The 26724-nt window shown below is 46.8% G+C and overlaps 1 protein-coding gene across 8 annotated transcripts in view; it reads right to left on the reverse strand.

The window, feature by feature from the left end:
* Positions 1 to 26503, reverse strand: part of TRAK1 (trafficking kinesin protein 1) — a 101299-nt gene extending 74796 nt beyond the window's left edge. For 3 of the 8 annotated variants that reach the window (XR_009520861.1, XM_060022280.1, XM_060022282.1), the window contains exons 1-2: positions 26258 to 26498; positions 3500 to 3694 (exon numbers count right to left, since the gene is read on the reverse strand). Coding sequence is in view for 7 of the 8 variants with exons in the window: in XM_060022280.1 (XP_059878263.1) it covers positions 3500 to 3694; positions 26258 to 26348 (286 nt within the window). In the remaining variant the exon portion in view is untranslated. Of the gene's footprint in view, positions 1 to 3499; positions 3695 to 26257 lie in introns of all 8 variants that reach the window. The other 5 variants (XM_060022281.1, XM_060022283.1, XM_060022277.1 and 2 more) reach the window with 4 other exon arrangements.
* Between the last annotated feature and the right edge of the window lie 221 nt (positions 26504 to 26724).

Here is a 26724-nt window from a genome sequence, read left to right on the forward strand (position 1 = left end):
TGTGTGGGTCATCTTCATTTTCTGTGTTTCTCAGACTCAACAGGAGTGAAAATCCACTTGACTGTTGAAATTTGTCTGAAAAGCTCATTCTACCACCTGGTAAAGGTGGAAACCCAAAGCTTTCTTGCCTCGTCTTAACAAGGCAGGTGAGGGCCAGATTTAAAAGGCAAAGCATCGTTTCTCTCCTCTGGGGGATGACATGTAGGAAAGGGAGATGAGTTTTATCCCACCCAAGGTGTCCACTCTGATCTGTGTAGCAATGGTGTAGGTGACCCTCTTGTCCAATGGTTCTCACCTGGGGGAGCGTATCAGAACCCCCTGGGGAACCACTTACCCTGATTCCCAAAGAGAACCACTGCCCTGATTGATGCAGAAAATAAATCTAAAATGAAAGGAAGGTTTACGTTGTCTTCCCACACACCTCACAACTGATTTAATACGCTGGTGAGTCTCAGTGGTGTGAACCATGGCGTGTCCTGGGTTACACGTGTAAACAAACAGATGAAATCCAAAAAGGACACCAGGTACAGAGCAGGGCTCCTAACCTCTGCTTCCACCGACCCCTGGGCCAGTCCGGCCAGGCTCACAGACCCCTCCTCAGACGAAAGATCTAGAGACGTAAAATAAAATACAAAGGACTACATAGGAAACCAATTGTATGTCAATGCAGTTATTAAAACTTCAAAAAGAAGTCTGCGATATCCGGGCCTCTTTATCAATGCACATTAAATAACAAGATCAGCACATCTAATAATGAATGTAATTTCAAAGCAGTGATGAGTAAAGACCTTATTTCTTCTGTATCTGCTTCTTCTGTAGCATGACGTGAAAATATCTGTGATTTCTACTGATGGCAAAGTCACAGGCCCTGGTAATACCACTGTGCTTTGTTTTGTCTATGTTCACAATGAAAGTAAGTGCTGCATTTCAGTTAGAAGTTTATGAAATTAAGGATGTAATTTTTTTTTCCTTTACAAGTTAACAGAACTCCAATTTCTCTCTACAGACTCTTTGGGGGTCCCAGGACCTCAGTTTGAAAGCCCTGCTCTAGAGGGCGCTGTATTTAAGTTAAGAGTTAACGCTTGATCGTTCATTTAATTGATATTTAGCAAATACCCACTTTGCTCTAAGCGCACGTACCACAGAAGAAAATACAGAATTAAGGTTAGACTTGAAGGCAACCATGCTCTAAGAACTTTCGGAATCTCTGCTCAATGTTTATTTTGGTTTTCTAATTTTATTATAATTTGTGTTATGCACTGCCAAATCCAGCAGGATTTTTTTTCTCTCTCTCCTTTAAATATATCACTAGAAGCAAAACAAACAAACAAATAATAACAAGCCACAATGTCTGTTCAAGTATACTGTTAAAAGGATGTTAGAAGCTATAGATCAGTGCTACGGAATAAATACTACGAGCCCTCCACACCTCAATTTCCTTGATAATAAAATCAGCCTGGCCCAAACTGTAGACATTTTACACGGATGAGATGAGCCAATTCATATGAAAGGTCTCTGACAACAGTGAAGTATTATCCTTGGGTGGTGTTCCAATCATACTGTGAATGTAAGTGATTAATCAGTGTGTGTATGAGGGACCCGGCAGCCTCCCTCAGCAGAAATGGCCAAGCGGAGTCCTGCAGGATCATAGGAGGGTCTGTTAAGGAAGAGTAAGTAACACACAGGGATTTCTGGAAAAATAACTCTGCTGTGAATTCTACTGTGAAGCAGTCTGGAGAAACCAAATACGAAACCTACCAGGGAGGTCACCCAGGACGCGGTTTTCCACACAATACCACACGTCCCTGGGCATACAGATACCGTGAGTAAACAAAAGTGACTTGTAATGAGCCTCCTCTAGGCTACAAGATACACTGGAAGTTCTGAAGCGTCAACTTGACCATTAGTTCAAGTCTAATGTGCTTCATCTCTGCCCTGGTGTAGACTATTCTATTTTTACTCCTATCAAAACTGACCGTCTGCAGTGCTCACAAACAGACTGTAGGGTTTGCATGAAGTATAGAAACACAGGCCAATTTAAACAAAATTCCTTCCTTACTAATATCTAATAGAGAAAAATGTGAAAATAGCCCAGATACATGCTAAAGAAGAAACTTGCAAGTTCGACTTGTTTATTATTAATGACTTCACAAATTCAAGAATATTGGAGATTGGTTTGTATTAGCAAAAATAATTACAGAAAACTTTACAGATGCACAAAACGCTGGGGTTTTTTCCCCCACTTTATTTATTTATTTATTTTGAATAAGTCGGTTTTGAACCAAGTTATCTCGAAGTAGAAGCAGGACTGCTGTACTCTTTTTTTTTTTTTAAAGGTGACACAATGATACATGGATATGTAAATGATGTCACTTTCAAAGTGACATCACTAATTTAGACTAGGTTCAAATTAACTTGAATTTTAAGTCAGGAGGGTCAAAACAAAAGAGAACTGGTCTTCCCAATCTCACAGGGCTGCCGTGAATTTCTAAAGAGAAAAATTACATCAAAATTACATCTTGAGTGAACATCAGAGATATCATTGGTATGTTGTAAATCAACTAGACCTCAATCTAAAAACAAAAAAAGCAATATCACTGGTGTGAATTTTTTTAATTATCGTATATTTTTCAAACCTGCAAAATCAAGTTTCACATCCTTGTCATCACAAACACACTGAAAGAAGCCCCACCTAGTGTACTGCTCACCCTAACAGGTGTCAGCTCTGCAGCCCACGGCAGGACCAGTTTGCTGCTGCAGCAACATTTTGCCTCTCCTGAATAACCAGCTCAGTGGGCTTTCACACAGAAATCAGCAGCCTTGATATGTCAGGCTATGTCCTATAAACACTGAGCAGCCTAGAGATTCCCAATACCTTGGGTTTTAAATGCAGACAAGCTCCTCTCCAACACAAGTTTCTAAGGATTTACATGGAAGGAAATGGGAGCATTTTTTTTTTTGGCCCTGGCTAGGGAAGTCCCTGGGAGCATTTTCTTTTTTTTTTTTCCATCTTTTTTTTTGTTGTTGTTAGTAAACTTTTATTTAGTTAGTTTTTGGAATTTTATTTATTTTTTTTTATACAGCAGGTTCTTATTAGTTATCTATCTTATACATATTAGTGTATATATGTAAATCCCAATCTCCCAATTCATCCCACCACTGCCCGCCCCCGCCCCGCTTTCCCCCCTTGGTGTCCATACGTTTGTTCCCCATATCTGTGACTCCATTTCTGCCCTGCGAACGTGGGAGCATTTTCTATTCTTCAATATGGTTAAGAGAAAGCTGGTTTAAATGAAAACTCATCCTTGTCCCCACTACTCTGACATTTCTATCCAGAAGACTCAAAGTCAAGGCCTTTTATGGGGCTAAATCCCACAGCCGCATTTCTTCAAGTACTTTCCACAGACGGCAGGCTGCAAGATGCAGCGGCCAGGACAAGCGCTCACGTGCGGCCATGGCTAAGGAGGACAGGGCATCACAAGAAAGGGGAATCACTCACGGAAGTACTTCAGCGTCTCCTCAATCTGCTCGGTCGTGAGGTCAATGTTGGCATCTGGAGAAATGAGGGGGGTATGAAGCCAGTCGTCGTGGTCATAACCGTAGATGGTGTCAGCTCTTAGCTTGTAATGGGGCAGCTGCTCCTCCAGCAGGCTGATGATCTCAACTTCCGGAAGGTCAGTGCTGTTGCACACGTCTGGAGGGGACAAGATGGAGAGATGAAAGCCCGACCTGGTGGTGGCCCCGCCGCTGCTGGTGGCCTAACCCTGGGGCCTACAGCCAGTGTCTTGGCTACTTACCCGCAGCACAGAGAGGCCAGATGAGGCCACATCAGAGATCCTTTTCCCATTTAAATTCTACTCTTGAAACTAGGAGTTATGCATGCTTACTGCCAGACCTACCTGAAATAGTTCCTGCTTGTTTAGCTGCCCACTTTCTGTGATGTAAAGCCAAATTTCTTGTGCTTTCACCATTTGGGCTAAGTCTTTCTTTCCAACCCTTTCTCTGGCCATTCTCTCAATGACTCTACAATTAAGCCAAACCAGTTATAATTTCACCAATATGCCAAACTTCTTCCTGGCACTATTCAAACCGTGTCTCCACAGAGATAAGATTTTGCCTTTGTTTACTTCATTCATTCACCTGTTCATCCTCCTGCATTTCCTTCCATCCACCGATCCATCCATCCATCACCATCCAACTACATCCTGAGTCCCACAGTCACAGGAGACACGATGCAAAATGCAACAGTCATGGTCCTGCCTTTGCAATGCTTGTATCCTCATGGGGCTTCCAGTCATTAAACCAACAAGTGCCCCTCCGTCAAGGCACAGCTCGAATACCACCTCTCCCCCGACAGAATGGTGTTTTGAGCATACCAGGCAGTATTAACCTGTCTTCCTCAGGAAGAATGTGGACACCTTTGCCCAGAAGAAGGGCTATGCCAGAGACTTACCAAAATCCCCATCTCCTTCGTATTTAATAAGAAGGCTGCACGGCGGCCAAAAAAATTATGGAATCACAGGTAAAGAGAGCGTTCAGCGGCCAACTTCCCCCCTTCTGGGGCAGGAGCCCAGGGAAAGCACCTGCTAGCCGCCCCCCCCCCCCAAACCTCCTACCACTCCACGCTAACCGTTCTTGCTTAACTCAACATATAAAGCTTCACTGCAGGACATTTCGACTCAGGAAGTCCACATGGCTTTTCAAGTGCTTGTGGAAAGAGTTATAAGTGGAAAGTAAAGACATCTCAAATTTTACTTGGAGCTCTGGGGACTGGAGGGGGACATGTGAACGCTCAGGATTCTCTGTCTCATGTGGGAAATGTCACAGCCAGCGCACTTGGCATTTCAGCCGGCCCCCACCAGGCTGGAGCTGCTCAGACACTCTGCAAAGGTCTGCGGAGAACAGAGAGATGCCCTCCCCTCGGTCAGGGCCAGCAGCCCAACCTCAAGGCAGAAGATGTCTCATATCTCTTTATCATCTCCCACCAACGACAAAACACCCTCCAAAAGGCTCCAGCTGAGCTCCTAACTAAGGAAGTACTTCCTCGTCTCACAGTCGAGTGGGGAGTAAGTTCCCACAAAGCTCATCTCGAGGTGAGGTCTCACAACCATAAAATGACGAGCATCTGGCTGAGGGGATACAGGGTCGAGGAGGGATGACACCCAAACGATGGCATCTCTTGGCTAACCATAGATTTGCTCCACAAAAGCCCACGCCAGCCTGTCCCTAGGAGAACGGGCAGGGTACCAACACATTCCTGCGTGACGCTCCCACACGACAGGCTAGAAGCTTCTGGTGTCACTGCCATTTGGTGGTGGGAAAGGCAACGGACTCCAAAAAATAAAAATAAAATCCCTTCTAAGAACACCGTGTTACTTGTGAGCACACTGGCAGCTGCTCAAACGCTGAGACTCCCCTGTCCTTCCAGGTTCCCAGGGCTGAAGGTCAACATATTTACAGTGTGGGTCCTTGTGCCCGAGAGGTATCGTTTTCCTTAAAGTGTTTGATGACCAGTGAGATCAAGTATCCAAAGGTGAGGCTGTGTCAAAAAGCCTTTTTAAAAAACTCTGAATGTTTGATTTTTCCGTAATGTGACCCGCCATGTAAACGTCAACAAGTTTTCAGCTGTGTGGCAGGCCCAGAGAATTAGGAGACGATTATAAAGACTGCCCAGGGAGCTTTCCTGGACCCTGGCTGCAGGGCTAGGGGCCCCAAGGACCCCCTGTGGAGCGGGACACCACCTCTGCCACATGGAGAAGACACATCTGAGGCCTGAGGTTGGGTAAACATAATATGAGAGCCTTTGAGAATTCCCCCGGAAGGCTTTCACCGTGCCAAGTACCAAGCCAGGAGCCTTCAGTGCATTCTCTGACCCTCCCGGCAACCCGTGACGTAGCTAATATTTGCTCTGACTGATAGGTGAGGAAGCTGATTCACAGGAGCTGTGGAATATCTTGTAGGGCAAGGTCACCTGGCTAAATAAGTGGTAGGTTGTGTACGAGAAGCCTCAGCCGTCTGACTGTGAGCTGTGCCCTTCCCTCTGCCATCTGCTGCCCGTCTCCCAGGCGAGAGCACTAGAAATGCTGGGGGATTCCCAGGCTATTCTCAACGGGAAGTTTTCGTTCTCAACAGGTACAGATTTCCTAAGTATGGTAGAGGTGTCCAACTAGACACACTGACAAATCAGGGAGGTGTCTGGATGATTTTTCCTTCCAGAGCGTAGGAAGTAGAGACAAGAACTGAAGTAGCTTGTCTGCCAACCCACCCCCACCCCTGGCGCTTACTCAAGCTCAGTGCGTGAAAGGGCACTGCTGGCCTCACCTGGAGGAAAGGAACCTTTGAATGCTCTCTACGGTCATCATTTCTCCACTGCTCCAGCTCACACTATTAACAAGCTATACCATGGAGTCTCGGGTAAGTCTCAAATGAAGGGCATCCACCTCCTGAGTGAACCCAGGCCCCGAAAGGTCCATGGCTTCTGGCAGATCGACAGCAACAGCAGCCCGGAACCCACCGACCCCCAGCCTGGCAAACCATCGAAGGCCAGGCTCACCCAGGCAAGTCGGGTGGACTTAGGCTCAGCATCCTCCCCTTCTCCAATTACAACAGCCCCATGGATGCCGGCTCCATCTGTGAAAAACACTTTTAAAATCACAGTATTGCCCTGCTTTAAAAACCTCCCAGCTCCCTATAAAGTGCTTCATGATTCAGCCCGCACTTTCCCAAGACAAAGTCTACTGACTGCTTCCCGATATCCAATTTCTGCTTCTTTCTTTCGGTAAAGTCACCCCGAAGGTGTGGCTGGGCACGTGGCCACGCAGCTAAAAACTACATTTTCCACCTTTCCTTGCAGTAAGGTCAGTCCATCTGCCTGGTTAACAGGATGTAAACAGAACTTCCGAGTCAGACCCTATCCAACTGTCGAAATGCAGAGATGGGGTGGTGCTGGAGGAGCCGCCTTCAACTGTCTAAGTAAAGGCAGCACCTAGGGGGTTACCAGAGCAAACCTGGGTGCCTCGGACAAGCAGGCAGGGGCAGCACTCCTGGGCCATCTACCACTTGGACTTTTAAGAGAGAAAGAAATACACGTCTACCTTATTAAAGCCACTTCTCAAGTATCCCTTCAGTGAAGCCACACCAACTTTTTGCCATCCTCCAAACACATTTTTGCACAGACCTTGGTTTGGACACCAGCTGTTCTCGCTGTCTGGAATGCCCTTCCCTGCCAGCAAACTCCATCGCAAAATATCACTCACATTCACCCCATATTTCAAGCTTCCCTTGACCTCTCCCCTCTGGCTATGTGTTTAGTACAGAGATTATTTCACTACAATGTGACATGCGTTTTCTAACAGAGAGTCCCTGGGGAGGAGCTCTGAATTACCCCTTAACATCTAACCCAGCCCTCAGCATCACGCTGGGCAACAGGAAGTGCTCCGTAAGCGCTGGATGAATGATGGGAAAAAGGGAGGAAGAATCAGCAACGGGTGGCAAGCCTAGTCGGACAAACACCCAGCCTTTAGCATGGGGGAGGTGGAGCCATCTAGTGTCCATGTCTTTTCAAGTCTCGCTCAGTATCTCCGTCCAGCACAGAGGAAAGTCCCCACGGGGAAGTGAATGTCGCCTCAACCACTCAGCAAACGCAAATCCAACCCAATGTCCAGCATTCTTATAGCACCGCCCTGGGAGCAGAATGTAAGACCTCTTTTCACCTCTTCAGAGCTATAACCCTTCCTAGCTTTCTCCAAGGTGTAAGGTTTGAAGCGGGTCCTCCTGTCCAAGGATGGCGGCTTCACTGAGGGCTGTGGGAGGTGGGAGAGGGCCCTTAGGGTCTGGGGCTGTAGGTCCAGCTATGTCCACTCTCCACCTGACTTGGGCTAGATCCATAACCCCCAGACGGGGCTTGAAGGGGACCCCTCCATCTAAGCATTTGCACTGATGCAAAGGTGACACGCCAGGTTCATGAAACGTGCCAGGCGCCCCAGATGATGCATACACTTTACAGCAGAGACTGCAGCTCTAAATTAGTGTCCAACGTTTAAAAATCAGAGAATCTCATGCAGAAATACAGATCCCTAGCCTGTTGGAAAAAGCCAGCATATCTAGGACCACACAGTTATAGGCTCTGAGTGGTGGCCACCTCCAGATGGGCGGGGGGGTAGCTCCACTGGGGTTTCTGGGCCTTCTGCCTGTACACAGGAGCTGAGGGCGCTGGGCCCAGGAGAACAGAGAGCTGCAAGGGAGAGGAGGACAGTATCCTGAACACTCCCCCAGGCTCCGGAGATCCTAGGAAAAACAGCAGGGGGAGAGGCGAGGATAAAAGGAGGGAGAGAGTGCAGTGCTGGACAAAGGGGAAAAGCTTGGCCAGAGAAAATCTGGCAAAATCAAAGTAAGAGAGGAACAGAAGGGCACAGGAAAGGAGGAAGGAGGAAAGCCAGACCCTGAGGCAGGCCAGCCAGCACCACGACTGCCACCTGCTGGCAAGTGCCTGAGGCCCTGGATGCAGCAAGAGCGGCTCCAGGAGTTCGGAGAATGGGCTCCCAGCCCTGGCCCTGCCCCCAACTTCGCCATGTCACCCGCAAGTCACGTCTTGGTTTATCTGGGACTTTGTCTCTCCATCTGTAGAACAAAGGCATCAGGTTGCAGAAAAGCTCTTTTTCTACCCAAAGTGTCTCTGAGCCACCAGGCTGTGTCTGGGGGTGGCCGCCACTCCCAGCACACCCCACCTCCACCGAGGGGGGCCCATAGCACCTGGATATGCCGATTTCTTCTGAGAAGGTGGGGATCTGTATTTCTACATAAGATTCCCTGATTTTTAAATGTTGGACGCTAGTTGGGAATTCTGTAAATACCTGAGGTCAAATTAAACACATGTGCCTCCGGTTTGCACGCCGGGGTTTCCCATCCTGGTGTCTAACTCTGGGCCTTGGGAGAAGGTTCCAGACTGCACTAAAGGTGACAAGCAAAGAACGTGACCCCAGCCCGCGCTTGAAGAAGTTCTGGCTAGGGTCCTAAGCCCCTGTCATTACCCATTAACCTTGGCAGTGACTGCAAACCCATAGCCATGTTTTAAAGTCTTCACAAGACGAGGCAGCTCACCTACTCAGCCGCCTGCAAATCATTCTGTACAGACTTGGAAACAACGCCTTTTTCTGGAGTTACTAGGATTAAAGGGCATGGGCTCAGAGACTCACACACAGGCCATACTGGTGCCAGGGACACACCTGATACTTTGCAACTGGTATCTGCCAGACGTCCTTCTGGAAAATTCTTCTCTATCATAGGGTCACATAGTTAAGAGCCTCACCTAAGCTTCGTCGGGGAACTCAGTGTTAGTAATTATTCTCTAGAATACCACAAAAGTTGTGATTTCACCAACTACAAAGGGACCTTTAGAACTAGAAATCACTGGCTCAACCACGTCATTTAATAGAAGAGGGCTGCACTCAGAGAGGCTGAGGAGGTGGCTGAACGTCACACAGCAGCCAGTAACAGACGTGAGACCGAGGCACGGTCCGCTGCATGGCCCCCCGCACCAGGAGCCTCAGGAAGCGGCAGGACCACCCCGCAGGCTGACATTCTCCACTGTTTACCCAGCACCTTGCCTGGTAACCAGTAAAATGCTCAATAAACATTTTGCTGAACGATACAAACCACTTGTATCTATTCCTGCATTTCACTTCCTCTCACAAACCAGCAGGCAGAGCAGGGTGAAGGGCAGGAACACATTTACAAACCAGGAAACCATGGTCCCAAAGGTTACACGAGGAGCCCAAGTCATTCCACTAGGAAGTGACTGAGCCCACTGCACACGCACCCCTGCCCCCCAACACCATCCCCCCAACTCTAATCCACACACGACTCGCTGCTACTCTCTGCGGCCCCTTGAGAGGATCACCTAGGGAAGGAACCTGCAAGAAAGCATTTCTCCTCCCTTCACTCGTTTGTGGGCATTTCAGCAGAACTGGGGGACCCTCCCGAGAACTGAGCCTGGGGTGATGGTGCCCCGGGGCAGACAGCACTTCTGTAATGGGCTCTTTATATGCTCCTTCGGTTCTACCGCAGACCTTCTGTGCCAGGATCTATGAGGGTGGGATCCAGGAGCTGGCTTTTACGTCAAGTTCTCCAGGGGGATCTCGCCCATCAACATTTGAGCGTTGACAGCCCCTTGTGATTTCCATTAACTAAATTTGCTTTCTTTAAAAAAAACTGATAAATAAGGCCTGTGGCTCAACGTTCAAACGGTCTAAAAGGGCAACGTGGTCCCCTCGCGTGTCCCTCCCACGCACCTGCACTCTCCCCACTTCCACCCGAGACTTCTCAGACCCCTCCCCAGGGCTGGCGTGAGCTCACACCCAAGCCAGCCTCTCCCAGCCCTGCCACTTACAGAAGGGGACACTGAGGCCCTGCCAGAGGTGCGGGGACCTGGGCGAGGTCTCGTGGCTGAGCAGTGTTGGCACTGGACACCGGGTCTCCCGATGCCTTCCTGTCCCCACCATCCTGAGTTCACCTCCTGACACACTACCTCCTGCTCACATTCCAGCCCCACAAGGACATGACGGGGACAAGATTTCCCTTCTCTTCCTTGATGCCTCGCTGTGAGCAGTAACCACTGTCTCCAGAGACATTCGCATGGAAGCAGAGAGGCCAAGGTAATCAGGATTCAGAGGGAGAAACAAAACCTGACGCTGGAAGGGCCGTGGCCTTACCTGCCACCCGAAGTGACTCTTTCTAAGAAAAAGGATAAACAATGACCCCGGTTCAGTTCCACACAGATGGGGTGTCAGGTTCTGAGCAGTGGCTTGATCACACACGACACCAGCTCCCCATGACAGCAGCACAAACGGAGATGGCCGAGCCGCCCAGCGGCTGCCTTCACGAGCAGGGTCTCCAACACAAGGCTGAAGTGCCGCCTCGTGCAACTGAACGTGGCCCCGTCCACTCAGATTCACCAGCATGTTGTGCAACCAGAGGGCAGGAAGAGGCAGGACAAAGCAAAGTCAGAAGAACCCTGCTATGGAGGCCCCCGGATGTCAAACTGATTGCAGTGTTTTGCAGAAATAGTGACTCCAAGGGGCTTGGCACAGAAATCTACAAAAGCAGACGATACCACATTACAAGATAGATTGATTCTAACACTAAGACATAAAGCTAGAACTGCACAGAAATTTTATTTTAAAAGGAAAAATTAATGTGTTAATTTTGAGTTAAACCTGCAGGAAAATGCTCAAAAAATGGGGTGGGGTGGGGTGGATTAATATTCATTTGAATTTGTTTTACTAGGAAATAAATAGAAAAAAATACTTTGGTTTTCCAGTTTTCTTGATAATTTCTCTTAAAAGCGTACGTATTATATATCTTATAATTATTAAATTACCAGGCGAAAATATTTACATGAAAATAGCCAGTGTCAGTGTGATTGTAATTAATGTGCTCACAGCTGAATTAGTGTTTAGCCAGATGGAGCTGGTGGAAATTGGAACGACACTTGCAGTAAACGGTTTGACAGCATGTTTGGAGAACCAAAATTCTGCCATGACCCTCAAACAAGTAATCTCCCATATGGGATTAAAAATGAGAGCGGAATCCAGAACATCTGAAGGGCAAAATACGTAAGTGTGTTTATAGTACATACCTGATAAAGTTAAAAACATGCACAACCAGGTTCCTTGAAAAGTTAAACAGAATTACCCTATGATCCAGCAATTCCGCTTCCAGGTATATACCCAAAAGAAGTAAAAGCAGGGACGTGACCAGATATTTGTACACCGGGTTCATAGTAGCATTATCACAATAGCCAGAAGGTAGAAGCAACCCAAGGGTCCTTTAGTGGGTGAACAGATAACAAAATGTGTTAGATATGTACAATGGAATATTATTCAGCCTTACAAAGGAAGGAAATTCTGACATAAGCTACGATATGGATGGACCTTGAGGACGTTACACCAAGTGAAACAAGCCAGTCACAAAAGGACAGACACTCTGAATCCTCCTGTGGGGGCCGTTAGAGGAATCAAATTCAGAGACGGAACGCAGAAAGGTGGCTGCCAGGGGCTGGAGGAGCGGGGAAGAGGAATCTGTGTTTAATGGGTGCAGTTGCATCTGGGGAAGATGATGACGTTCTGGAGATTTACAGAGGTGATGTGTGCACAACAAGGTGAAGTGTACACTTAAAAATGGCTAAAATCGGGCTTCCCTGGTGGTGCAGTGGTTAAGAATCCACCTGCCAATGTAAGGGACCTGGGTTCGAGCCCTGGTCCGGGAAGATCCCGCATGCCTCTGAGCAGCTAAGCCCGTGCGCCACAGCTACTGAGCCTGCGCTCTAGAGCCCGCGAGCCACAACTACTGAAGCCCGTGCGCCTAGGGCCCGTGCTTCACAACGAGAAAGCCACCGCAATGAGAAGCCCGCGCACCGCAGTGAAGAGTAGCCCCCGCTCGCCTCAACTAGAGAAAGCCTGCGCGCAGCAAAAGACCCAACACAGCCAAAAAAAGAAAGGCTAAAATGGTAAACTTTATGTTATGTATGTTTTACCATTATTTTTTAAAAATAAATAAAAGATGACCACTCTACTCATGTTATCTCCCAATGTACGGTTTTTGTTGGTTCTGGTTACAAAGTCACATAACTCCTGTTATTTTTAGTGTCCCATTTTGTAGAACACAAAGTTTTTCAGAAGCAAATATATTGTGCTACAGCAAGAATGCCTGTATAAAGTTTAATTTTTGTGCAGTCAAATTTTTTTCCACCAGTTTTACTGAGATATAATTGACTTACAGAACTGTATTAAGTTTAAGGTGGACAGCATACTGATTTGACTTACACACATCATGAAATGATTATCACAATAAGTTTAGGCAACATTCATCACCTCATATAGATACAAAATTAAAGAGAGAAAAAATTGTTTCCGTGTGATGAAAACTCTTAGGATTTACTCTCAACAACTTCCATATATAACAACAGAGTTAATTATATTTATCACGTTGTACATTACACCCCTAGTACTTATTTATCTTATAACTGGAAGTTTGTACCTTTTGACAGCCTTCATCCAGCGCTCCCTCCCCCGAAGCACCCATCCCCCCTTTGGTAACCACAAATGTGATCTCTGTTTCTATGAGTTTTTGCTTGTTTGTTTCTGAAGTACAACTGACCTACAACACTATGTTAGTTCCTGTTACACACAACATAGTAATTCAATATTTCTATATATTTCAAAATGATCACTAGGATAGGTCTAGTCACAGTCTGTCACCAACCAAAGAGACTACAAAACTACTGACTATACTCCCCACACTGTACATTTCATACCGTAAATCATTTGTTTTGCAACTGCAAGTTTGTACCTCTTAATCTCCCCTTGATCATTTCCTTTGTAATCCTAGCCCCTGGATGGCCTTCCCTATCTCAAGATTACTAAAATATCCAGCAATATTTACTTCTAGCACTTCTATGGCTTCCTTCTTAACATTCTATCCTTGAATCACCTGGATTTTATTGGGTTTGAAGGAGTTATATAGGGATCCAGCTGTACTTCTTATAATGATAACGAACAACAGCAATAATAATGGCAAATGTTTATGGATGCTACCATCTCCAAGCATTTATCTCCACTGACTCATTTAAACTTCCCAACAGCCCTAAGAGTGGAGACTATTATCATCCCCACTTTACAGAAGGGGAAACTAAGGCACAGAGGTTAAGTAACTGGACCCACATCACGCGATAAGTACTAGACCTGGCTTTCTCACACAGAGTCTGGACCCATTGGCCACAGCCACCACCCACGCTGCCTCTGGCCCTCTGGTGGCACTGATTAAATAATTCCTCCGCGTAACTCTCTTTTCTCTAAATTCTCCTCCTCCTCCCAACTTCCACTCTCTTGAGTACTTTGCTTTGAGACTTCCTAAAACATAGCACATCGCTAAAGCTTTACTTTTGACCCATTCAGAGACTTTGTCTTCAAATGTCAGACGTGACTGATCTTACTTTTGTCCTGCCTCCTGGTGGTTCTACTCTCGAGGTTCTGTTAGTTACCTGTCTTTTGTTTTATAGAATATGTGTCACCAGATTCTTTTTTCTTTTCCCTAGTGATTTAGGGCTGAGTTTCCTCCAAGTGCTGGGAATGGAGGGTGGCAGGCACTAGGCAGGGTGGCCTCCAGCTATGAGTTACCATCACCATTTACCTTTTTGTTTGTTTTGCGGTACGCGGGCCTCTCACTGCTGTGGCCTCTCCCGTTGCGGAGCACAGGCTCCGGACGCATAGGCTCCGCGGCAATGGCTCACGGGCCCAGCCACTCCGCGGCGTGTGGGATCTTCCCGGACCGGGGCACGAACCCATGTCCCCTGCATCGGCAGGTGGACTCTCAACCACTGCGCCACCAGGGAAGCCCACCATTTACCCTTAGAGCTATGCAAACATCATCATTTTCTTATGGGGGTCATGTTGTGAAAGACAAGGAAACACTGATTTGGAAGGTTCACACTATCTTTAAGATATGACACCTTATGATATCACACCAAAGAGGCATGGTAGACACTGCTAGTGGCTTCCCAACCACCCATCCTCTCCTACTTTCCTTAGTATCAAAGACCTGGGAAGTCTACATTTCTCAGCCTCCCTCCTAGCAAGGTATGACCAAGAGCGTTAAGTTCTGGCCATTGAGATTTAAGCAATGGAATGGTGAGGCTTTCCCAAAGGCTGCCTTCCTACAGCCTGGAACTTGGACATAATAGCTGGAGCTTCAGCAGCCTTCTAAGACCATGAGGTGACCTTAAGGATAGAAACCATGAGTATGGTGGAAATGAAGGACAGGAGGAGCCCAGGCCTTTGAGGACAGGAGGGCCACACCAGCACTGCAGAGCCTCCCTCTGAACTTCTTTTACATGAAAGAAAAATAAATCCTATCAGGTGAAGGCACTGTTCTATGCAGCTAAGCTTAAGCCTTGCTGATACAGGTAGTTACCTTTAAATTACTAGAAGGTAAATCTGTATTTCTCTCATTAGCTGTAGCAAAAATAGGATAACTTGCTTATACTTCATCTCACTAATTTTCCTCCCCCCTCTTAGGTTGTGTTGCTCTAATCTGGGGGTTCAGATCCAATTTCCTGTTTTCAAATTATTAACTCTTTACACTTAACCTTTGCTTTCTGGTTTCCAAAAACATTTACACCCAATATTTACAGTTAGACTCTCAAAGACCTTCAAGGCAGCCTGAGCAGCTACCAGAGTTCAGGGCCCAATCCTTCTGTCCATCCTCTCCTCCCCAAAGTCAGCCCTTACCAAGGAACAAAGGAAGTCAGTTAGCATAAGGGATAAACTTTGAGATAAAGACTTATGTGCCAAATCACAGAAACTTTATTTTATTAATAGAACAAAATTTTGTGAACCCGAAATTCCTGCTGTGCCTCTACCATTCAATGCAGTCAACTGTCTTATTGTTAATCTAAACTAACTTCCGGAACAGGAAATTCTGTTTATAAATGAACAATGGTTACTTTTTCAGAACATCACATGAGATCATCTGGATATTAAAAGATTTCAAACTCATCCAAAAACAGATCACTACAGCCTGATAATAAACAGTTAAAACAGATGAAACAATAAAACCTGGGCATGAAACGATTCCACGTTACTTGAACCAGGTTTCAAACCAACACAAATGTAAACTCAAAATATAGAAAATTACAAAGGATAACCTCCTACAAAGAAGAATACACATGAAGAAATATAAGCCTTTGTTAAATATAAACAAATAAAGGAAAAAAATTAAAGTTATCTCATCAGGTGATGTATGTATGATACACAAGTGTCAGGAGCAGTTAAAGATCCTCTGAGGTGCGCACTTGAATAGCATGGATGACCACTCAAGATTCCTTGCTCAACTCCCCAACGCCAGGGATGAGCCAAGAAAAGCAAGGACAGCAGAAACCAAAAAGCGACTCTCTGAAAGCTTATTAAAAATGCAGGGCTTCCCTGGTGGCGCAGTGGTTGAGAGTCCACCTGCCGATGCAGGGGACACGGGTTCGTGCCCCGGTCCGGGAAGATCCCACATGTCGCGGAGCGGCTGGGCCCGTGAGCCGTGGCCGCTGAACCTGCACGTCCGGAGCCTGTGCTCCGCAACGGAAGAGGCCACAACAGTGAGAGGCCCGCGTACCGCAAAAAAAAAAAAAAAAATGCAGCCACACTGGGAGACATGTGAGTGTATTGGTGAGTGACAGCTAAAGGGCCTGGGGTGTCTTTTTGGGGTGATGAAAATGTTCCAAAATTAACTGTGGCGATGATTGCACAACCCTGTGAACATACTAAAAACCATCAAATTATACACTGTAAATGGGTGAATTCTATCTCAATGAAGTGGTTACTCACACACCAAAAATGTAACCCCACAAGGAATGTGAAAAAAGGTCTCTGGGCACACCTACCACCCTTGGGCATGTCTCCAAATCTCCTGCCAAACACTGTTCATGAAAGACGTATCTGAATCCATCCAAAAGGTTAAATCACCTTCCCTATCATCCTAGGAAAGCCCAAGGAATTTCTAATACCCTTCACTGCCATTTCTACTGAAAATGGGTCAAGCAAAATGAGATTTCATGCTTAGAAACAATAAACTCTGGCTGCCTGGAGACTCCAATGATAATGGAACAACTGTTCACGGCTTAACAATGCTGAGGGGAATGGGCTATTACTGGACCCAACAGGAGCCCTTTGAATTTTTATTTTTGGCTTCTCAGCTAAAAAGGGATATTTCTCTCTTATTGTTAAGTTGAAGTCCTGATACAGATCAGGGCTTGAAGGTCTAGACCAAGCAGTCCACCAACTACAGTCCACAGTAAAATTCGGCCCCCTGCCTGTTTTTATAAATAAAAATTGCATTGGAAAAGAGCTACGCCCATTCCTTTAGGTATTGTCTGTGGCCGCTGTCAGCTACAACAGCAGAGACCACAGAACTGACAAACCTAAAATATTTACTCTCCGGCCCTTTAGGGATAAGTCTGCTAGCCCCTACTCTAGGCCATCGGAGCCCAGGTCCTTCCCCTACCCACCCCCACTGAGTTTCCTAGCCCAGCAGAGCTAAGAGACTAGGCAAAGGGCTTAAAGGTCACTGACTCCACTTCAGGGGCTTTCCTGAAGACCACCTACATGCCTGTGCCATTCAAGACCACTACTGCTACCTGAGGGTCTCCTAAAATCCAGGCTGATCTTCCCTCATTCCCCACCCTTGCTATGGCTCACTTTGAATGAAGTATCATTTCGCAACTCAGTGACCTTGAGCTAGGCCATGGAACTTCCCTGGGCCAATGGAATGTGTCACTTACTGCATGTCCAATCAGAGGCTATGACTGTGCCTGTGTGGTTACATTTGTCCCCGTGAGCTCCTGTCCCCTGCCGGGAGAAGAACACGGCCCTACACAGCTGCTGCCCGTCATCCCAAATCTTCAAATGAGACAAGTGAAGCAGACCTGAACTGAAGCTCAGGCATGGAAACTTAAGACAAAGAGCAAGGAGTAAATGTTGCAGTAGCCACTGTGAAACTGAGAGTCGTTTGTTACCCAGCATTTCTACAGCAAAACCTAACTACTACACACACCCAATTTAAAAGCATGTAAAGTACGGCCACCGATAACTAGGAGGATAAAGTTCACTGCATAGGACTGACATTCCATCACCATCAGGATCTCCTAACAAGTAGTCTAAGCAAGGAAGATGTGGCCACTCTTGGCTTTCATAACACCCTCCCTTAAAAAAACAACTCCTGGAATTAACTCCAGCAAATAGCAGATGGGAATAAAATAAAATAAAGGTGGGATGGACCAAGGCAGGAGAAGAGATGGGAGCAGATTTCTTTTGTTCTACACATCTAAAGTTGCCGGCCCTACCTGTCATACTCTTTAGACAAGTAACTCCTCTGTCCTCCAATTCCTTTCAAAAGTTGCACACCCAGGGCACTGCAGGTGTCTGGTCTCAAGGTTAAGGCTACCACTCCAGTTGCTAGTGCTCCTCTGGCCCACTAGGTGGCGCTGCATCCGCACCTGGGCAGGCCCACACCCTCCCTCAGGTCCCAGACAAAGGGAGGAGAGGACACCAGAATACAGTACTTCCAGGCCTGCCTCAGACTCAGACTTGACCCTTCCCATTTCTACTCTCCACAAACCCCTCCTTAAATAGAAATGAAATAGCACTGAGCAATGGAGTTCAAACCTACAGTTAACGACAACCTGAGTTGTCTGTTGTGAGGTTTTTCCAACACCGAAAAAAAAAGTATAGTTATTAGATACACTGAAATCTAACGTGTTGGGTTGTTAGTATAGTTATTAGATACACTGAAATCTAACGTGTTGGGTTGGGTGTGAGAACTGAATTCCTACCAAAAGAAGAGAAGGGAGGTCAGGGTTCCCATGCCCATCGGCTGTGCCTCATCATCATGTTTCTAACCATTAAGAAGCAAGACCTTCCTTCTCTCCCACCAAGAACATGACCCACACGCACGGTCCATCATGTAGATCAAAATCCAGTTTAGCGCTGAAAACCTCCTGGAAGAGGAAAATTCGAGTCTCGCCCTAAGCTGACTCTCCGGGGGTCTGGGCTTCGTGTTGGCAATATCTGGCTCCTCTGGCCATACCAGGTCATTTTCTTCCACCTGCCTTAAAAAGTCCTTGCTAGCTTGAGACTGAAAAATGGAATACTGCCTGCTATATCAGTAAACAAAGGATGTCACAGTCATCACGGATTGCAGCCATCACCAGACAGTGAGCTGGTGAGCTCTGAGGGAACTCGGGAAGGAAGAGAATACCTGCCATCTAGCAGCCTTCAGACTGCAGCCACTCCCTACCGTGAGCCCCGAGGAAACTCAGGATGTGAAAACACAGGAGACTGGCCCCAGATAGCTGAGATGCCTATCAAAGGAATGATTTCGGTGAGCCCAGACTCTTTCATCTTCCCATACATAGAAAAGCGCTAAATTCCTTAACTTGGGATATCTGTTTGTTTTTAATTAACAATTATCTTTTTTAAATTTTATTTATTTATTTATTCTGCCTGCACAGGGTCTTCCTTGCAGCACGCAGGATCTTCCTCGCGGCATGCGAACTCTTAGTTGCGGAATGCACGCGAGCTCTAGTTCCCCCACTAGGGGTCGAACCCAGGCTCCCTGCATTGGGAGCGCGGAGTCTCACCCACTGGACCATCAGGGAAGTCCCATAATGATATTCTTTTTTTGTGTGTGTGTGGTACGCGGGCCTCTCACTGTTGTGGCCTTTCCCGTTGCGGAGCACAGGCTCCGGACGCGCAGGCTCAGCGGCCATGGCTCACAGGCCCAGCCGCTCCGCGGCATGTGGGATCTTCCCGGACCGGGGCACGAACCCGTGTCCCCTGCATCGGCAGGCAGACTCTCAACCACTGCGCCACGAGGCATGCCCCAATGATACTCTTTTGACATTCAGGCTACCTGCCCTTTGTTGCAAAACTTCTATATAACCTGGCTCCCCACTTGCCCCCTTGGAGCAGTTCTCTCAGGGTTACTTGACATGCTGCCTCTGGGCTTGAAGTCCTAAAAATTCCCACCAAATAAAACATAACTCTCAGTCGTTAGGCTGTGAATATTTTTGAAGTCGACAAGACTCACGCTGCCCCTGGCTTGTGCTCACTTGTCCACTGCCCAGTCCGTCCCCCTGCGGCATCAGGCTTGCAGTCATCATCCCCATGACGTGATGAGCACGTCACCTCCAAGCCAAACACCGTCCAACTCCCCACCGCTCAACTCCTGGACCCCATGCTCCCCCTCTGCCAGCGACCTCTGAAACCTGAAATCCACACATCTCCCTCCCTGCCCACAACCCCCAGTCCTCACAGTTCTCAAGACCCCCTCCCCTTGATCCCCCATATCGCCTCTTCCCATGCAGCTTTAACCCCACAGCCCTCCCTCCCTCCCTCCCTCCCTCTGTGGTACTTTCGTGGCACCCACAGGACAAAACCCAATTCTGCACAAAACCAACGGTCCACCTTACTCTGCCCTGAAGCTGGGCTCCGGGGGGTGAGGGGTGATCACAAAGCATGATGGGCAGACGGAGAGCCCTAGAATGCCGTGGGCCCCCAGGCTCACCGCGCTCGGCACCCTATCTCCTCCTCCAGCACGGTGCCCAGGGGTGCCAGGGAAGGAAGTCCGATGGGCTGGGTAGGGTCTGAAACAGCCTCTCCCTGGGCGGGAAACTAGGGTAACTTCCAGCTGCCCAGAGCGGAGGCGGGCTGGTCCTCTCTCCTTTCCTCCTCTCCCAGAGGTCACTTCCCTCCCGAAGACTCCCAGAACTTCCAGCCTTCAAGCCTCCTCTTCACTCCATTCCTCTCCCAGCACGTTTACCTCCATCCAAGAATTCAGAAGATGTCCTGCCCAGGGACTGCAGGCAGAGTGAGACAGGCCCTCCTCCTTCCATCCCCTCACCTGCAAGCTCACACCTTCACGACAAACCCCCGTGTTTCCCAATGAGCATTACAAAGCCCTTCGTTATCACAGGAAGCCTGTTACCTAAGACACTACAGGGAAAGGGCCAGCTTTACAACAGGCCAACCTCACCTCTCCCACATGCTGGAAAACACCAAAGAACATTAACGCAGCACTCCCTGTAACCTGCTGTCTTTACCTAAGAGGTTCTGACTGAACGGGACGGCGAGGCTTACCAAGTCTTCACCAACCGAGATCCACCTCCGTTGTCAAATTGTTTTACAAGGCAAAAAATTAAAAACTGTTTCTTTTTATGCAGTGGGGGAGGGGAAACACAGGGAAAGGAAGGAGAGAAGGGAAGGAGTAGGGAGATGGGGGAACAGGTAGCACGGAGGAGAGAAAAGGAGTGGGAGGAAAAAGAAAGAGGTGGAGAGAAGAAGGGGGACGCAGTGGCGAGAGGAAGAAAGAAGCAAAGGAGAGAAGAAAGGAAAACTGAAAGCAAAAGTTCTCCAAGAGCGCCCTCTGGAACCAGAAAGCCTGCTGGCCCCTGTCTCTATTCGATTTCCCTATTCCAGACATTTCACATGTGACCTTTTGTGTCTGGCTTCTTTCAACGAGCACACTGTTTTCAAGGGTCATCCATGCCATAGCATGTATCAGTACTTCATTCCTTTTTATTCCTGAACTATATATACTCCATGGTATGAATATGCCACATTTTGTTTACCCATTCATCAGTTGATAGACATTTGGGTTGCTTCTACTTTTTGGTTATTGTGAATAATGCTGCTTAGAACACTCCCATAAAGTTGTGTGTGTGGAATTACGTTTTCATTTCTCTTTACGTAACTAGGAGTAGAATTGGTAAGTCAAACAGTAACTAGTATGTTGAACCTTCTGAGGAACTACCAGACTGTTTTCCACAGTGCAAGCTTTCACCTTGACTGCAACATCATGAGGGACCCTGAGCCAGAGCCACCTAGCTAAGCTACTCCTCAATTCCTGACCCACAGAAACATGTGAAACTATAAATGTTTGCTGTTTCAAGCTGCCAAGGTTTGCGGAAGTTTGTTACACAGCGAGAGATAACTAACAGATGAGAATTAAACGAAGTTAGACACAAAAGGTGTTTAGGATAGTGTCAGCACATAATAAGTGCTCTATCAATGTCAGCTACTATTATCACAGCATCTTCCCACCACAGGGCCTTTGCTCATGCTATTTTCACTGCTTGGAATGCTCTTTCCCTCCCCCGCTTCCTGCTATCTCCTACTTATCCTTCAGATTTCTGCCAAGACTACTATCCCACAGAAACCTTCTTAGAAATGCCACTTCAGGGAATTCCCTGGTGGTCCAGTGGTTAGGGCTCTGCACTTTCACTGCCAAGGGGCTGGGTTGGATCCCTGGTCAGGGAACTAAGCTCCCACAAGCCACGTGGCGTGGCCAAAGAAAAGAGAAAGAAATGCCACTTCAGAAATCCCCTTTACACAATCTCTTAGCACCCTGTACTTCTGTGAATATCAAACATAGTCATAGTTAAATCGTTATCTGTGTAACTATTTTCAAGACATTTTTTCCTCTTCCGAAATATAAAAGAATCTCAACCTGGCACACCGCCCTACCCTCTGTACACACAACGATATCTCAAGAATACCTCTTAAAGGCCAACAACCCACTAGAAAAATGAGCAAAGACAAAAAACAGGTTGTTTGCAGAAAATGAAATAGAAAGGAGGCAGAGACTCATTCATAATTAAAAAGAAACAAAATAAGATGAAATACCACTTTTTATGACTATCTGATTAACCATGATGAAAATGGTTGATCAAACTCAGAGACTGCCACTTCCCCACGTGGATGCTGGGCACTTAATGGGGGCAGGCTCTCTGGAGGGCCGTGCTGCGATGCACGCAAAATCCTAAATGCACGTTTCCTGTTAGCCCACAGACGTGCAGGATAAGTGACCCGAAAGATGTACACGCAAGAACGCTGTTCCTTGGAGCACTGTTAAAAAGCAAACACTGGAAACAACTTAAAGCATCCGTCAAGAGGGGACTGACAAAAAACAGAGGCTCTTTTTTGGCCACTGAGTGGCGAGTATGATGAACTCCCTGCCCTCATAGCTGCTACTTGCACAGCAACCCTGTCTGCAGGGGCAGTGCCTGCCTGCTCACTACATACCCTAATGAGGCCAGGTCCACACACCTACAATCAGAATCCAGGCTCCATCATTTTAATTTAGTTTCTCCTTTACATTACAGTAAGGCATTACACTGGTTCTTCTAAGATGATGTGTTTAGAGGGATTCGTTACCTATTAATTTCTGATTAATAAAGGAGGAACTACACAATGTTTGTTATAAAAAAAAAATCATGTCTGAGAACAGCTGGTTTAAATAAATGGAGATGATAACGATACAGCCAAACGAGTGACTATAGAGCCATTGCGAAGCATAAGGCAATATTCTATGTACTGTAATGAAACAATCATAAGTAGTAGTTAATTTTTTTAATGCAGATTAGGGTATATGGTATGGTCCCATTTGTGTATTTCTAGAAAAGGAATTATGTGCATAAAAACTTCCTGGAATGATTTTTTTTAATGGTTAAACTGTACAGATGGACGAGTGATTGTTACCCTACGTTGACTATGCTTTGGTACAATTCCAAGTTTTACCATTTGCATGTGTTACTTTCATCATTTAAAACCCTAGTTAAATGAAATTATGAGAAGAGAAAAATCCACAATGAAGGAAGTTAAATAGGGTCAGAAAACAACACTACTGGATTGTAAACCCAAGGATGCCTGGTTTCCATGAGAGGACAGGCCACCCCACTCTGCACCTCCTTAAAGGTGAGGGTGGTAACAGTACCTGCTTGGCAGGATCGTGCTGAGAAAAAAGTGAGTTTCCAGAGCAGTGCCTGGAAGCCTGCCAAGCACAGAGCAACTACTCAATAAGTGTCAGCCGTTGCTAGGATCTGTGATGGCTGTCAACCTGACTGAGCCATGGGGTACCCAGATACCTGGCCAAACATTACTCTGGGTGTTTCCGTGAGGGCGTTTTTGGATGAGATGAAGATTTAAATCGGTAGACTGAGTAGAGCAGATTCCCCTCCATGATGTGGGCAGGCCTCATCCAATCCACTGAAGGTCTGAAGAGAACAAAAAGGCTGACTCTCCCTCGAGTAAGACAGAATTCCTCCTGCCTGACTGCTCTCCAGCTGACATCAGCTTTTTCCTACCTTTGGACTCAAACTGAAATACTGTCTCTTCCTAGGATGGCGAGCCTGCTAATCTCTGGACTGGAATTACACCACTGGTTCCCCTGGATCTCCAACTTGCCAACTACAGATCTTGGGACTTGTTAGCCTCCATAATTGTGTAAGCCAATTCCTTATAGTATGATATATATATGTAATATTTTATATATATATATATATATATATATATCTCCTGTCGGTTTTCTCAGGAAAGCCCTAATACAAGATTTATGAAATTTGATTTGTTCCAGGTCTAATTACAGTTACAAAGTTTCTGTTCATAATAGTTTCACTTGATCTGCTCAAGTCTGTCAATGTTCACACAAGATCAGACGTCAGAGAAGAAAGTCAAGTTTCTCTGGGCCGTGAGTCCCAGAGTCACCAGTGAACTGTGCGGCTGGGAGAACATCCAAACCCAGCTGCAAGGCACACCCAGCACCCTCTCTTGCTGAATCCCTGGGAAGCCCCTACAGCAAACCTCCGCAGAGTGGGACAAACAGGGTGCTGACGGCAGAGGCCCACATCTGGCCGCTCCAGTCCCACTAGAGAGCATCTTGAACGAAGTGTGTGTGAAGTGACACTTGCTCTAATACTTGCAAAACAAATTAATGTAAATCCGTTATGAAAACTTGGCATCTAAAAGAACACCCTTAGGAATACTATTTGTGGCTGGGACCAAAGCACCCCTGATCAATTCTTTAATAAGATTACTCTTTACTTTTCTTGTAATTTATTATTTGGCAGCTTCCTAAAATGGTTTAAAGTAGGCAAGGGCTAACACCAATACATTAGGTGCATTAAAAACCTGCTTCAAATTCAGAACGAAACCAATTAGGAGGATAAAAATATAGCAGGCACCTGCAACTGTAACCTCCCAATCACATGTCAAGAATCTTACTAATACATTTTAACTCAATTTTACAGCATATGTCAAAACCTTGTGTGATAAACATTCTACCCACTCACCTAAGGATGAGAAATGGAGAAGCAAGGTCAGCTGGTAACTCCCAATCTCCTTTACAGCATGTTTAAAAGGCAAATGCGAATGTCTTGTGTTTTGCTGAAGATTAAGTGTTACCTCTAAAATCAGCACAACAAGGCCCTCCTCCTGCACTGCATTTGCAAAAACAAACCAACTGCTAAATAGGGGCCATTCCACTGAGAGAAGAAGCAAAGAACATTTCTCAATGATAAATTTGAAAAAAACTTGTAATTCCCTAGATTCTAATTCACGTTTTCTCTCTCTGTGAAAGAAGAGATGTTTCACTGTCCATTCTTTTCTGTTTCACCCAGCCAAGTAAGTACCATTCACATCATATATTTTCAATGGAAAACACAGTAAAAATTTTATTCTAGACAGGAACTGACAAGCAAGATTTTACATTCAATTCATAAAAGAAGTCCATAATACTTTAATTTGAGCATGTTTTCAGAGGACAAATCATCAACTCTGATGGCTTTAAATCAGTGACAGAAAAGGAACAAATCTGAAATGGTGGCCCTGTGATGACAAGGACACCAGACAGGACAGTTCCCATAAGCATAGTGGCAGCAATCCTGTCCGGGGTCACAGTGAGTCATTTCCACCTCTGCCCACCTCCAGGGCTCTGAGGGAGAGGCCAGAGCTCATCTACGGACACCAGCAAAAAGCTGGCCTCGAACAGATGCTAGTTGAACAGAATTATTGAACAAGCCTGAAAATACTTTAAATACACAGACACATACACACACACACACACCCCCCACAGCATCTCCCTTATCTCCCATCCAGAGTCTCATCTGTCTTGAAACCTAAAACTGAAAAGAACAGGGCAAGAGGAGCTCATGCCTCTGAGAAACTCACTGGTTTGTGGCCCAGCAGATTGTGAGTAACAGCATATAGACAGGACAGAAACCAGATGGGTCATCAATCATCAGACTCTGATCAGCCTGGAGGAAGTGAGGAGAAACGTCAGCCCCACATCAAGAGACAAGCCAGAGCAGAACTGATTAGCAAGCTCGCCGTCACCGGGGTGTGGATGGAGGTACAGGGCCAAGCACATTTAGTGCAGAAAAAAAGAAAAGTGGGGCAGAAAAGAGGGAAGGAGCGGGGGAGACACCCTGCCTGACCCTGTTCTTCACCTGAAAAATTCCTTGCTGACCCAGACACCAGGTGAAGCTTTAAGAAACCAGGATAGGACACAGGATCAGGAAAATCAGTAGGAGAGGCCAGAAGGGGCCTCAGAGACTGCGGTCAGCCGCTGCAGAGAATTTCAAAGAGCAAGGTGGCGGAGTCCAGAAGCCCGGTCCCAACTCAGACCCACTGCTCATGGCCCTGCAGGGGTCACCTGCCCCCCCTGAGCCTGGATGAGGGGCTGAGGGGTGAGCAGCCTCCGAGGTCCCTCTGCTCTGCCTGTCAATAACTCGATACTGCAATTCCCCACCCCAGGTCCAAGGACAACCCGCCAAGCCGAACAGAACAGGAGAGAAACAACTTTCCCTGTGGCCTTTTCACCCTTCCGGCCGCAACTTTCACAAAGAAAAGCAACAGCGGACATGCCGGGCAAACACACTTACCACGTGAGCTTGTCCGAATGAGCCTGCCTGGGCAGAGTCTTGGCAGAGGCTGGGCCCTCACGGGCTGCTCAAACTGAAATACCAATGCCATGTGCAGAGAGAAACTCCAACGGCAGTTCAGAGCGAACAGCGATCCCCCATCAGAACCCAACCCAGGCAGCACCTCAGCACAGCCAGCTTCTGCACCTACTCAGCAGTTCTCTGAGCTTGCTTGTTGGGGCAAATCCTAAGACTGCTCGCTGCCCTGGAAGCACAATGGGTTACGTAACTAGAGGCAGCATGGGCACCCTATCGGCTCATCTTGTTAAACTGCCCCAAGAAGAAAATGACGCACCCCAAAATGTGATATCCCTAGGTTGAGGATAAGGGGAGGGAGAGGGGGAGCAGGGCTTTGTGACGGGCATTTGGGCTTTGCCTAAAAATTAAAGAGGAACAAAAAGCTTGCTGTTCATCTCAGCGCTCCCCAG

The sequence above is a fragment of the Delphinus delphis genome, chromosome 10 (assembly GCF_949987515.2).
Source record: "Delphinus delphis chromosome 10, mDelDel1.2, whole genome shotgun sequence".
Classification (NCBI taxonomy): domain Eukaryota; kingdom Metazoa; phylum Chordata; class Mammalia; order Artiodactyla; family Delphinidae; genus Delphinus; species Delphinus delphis.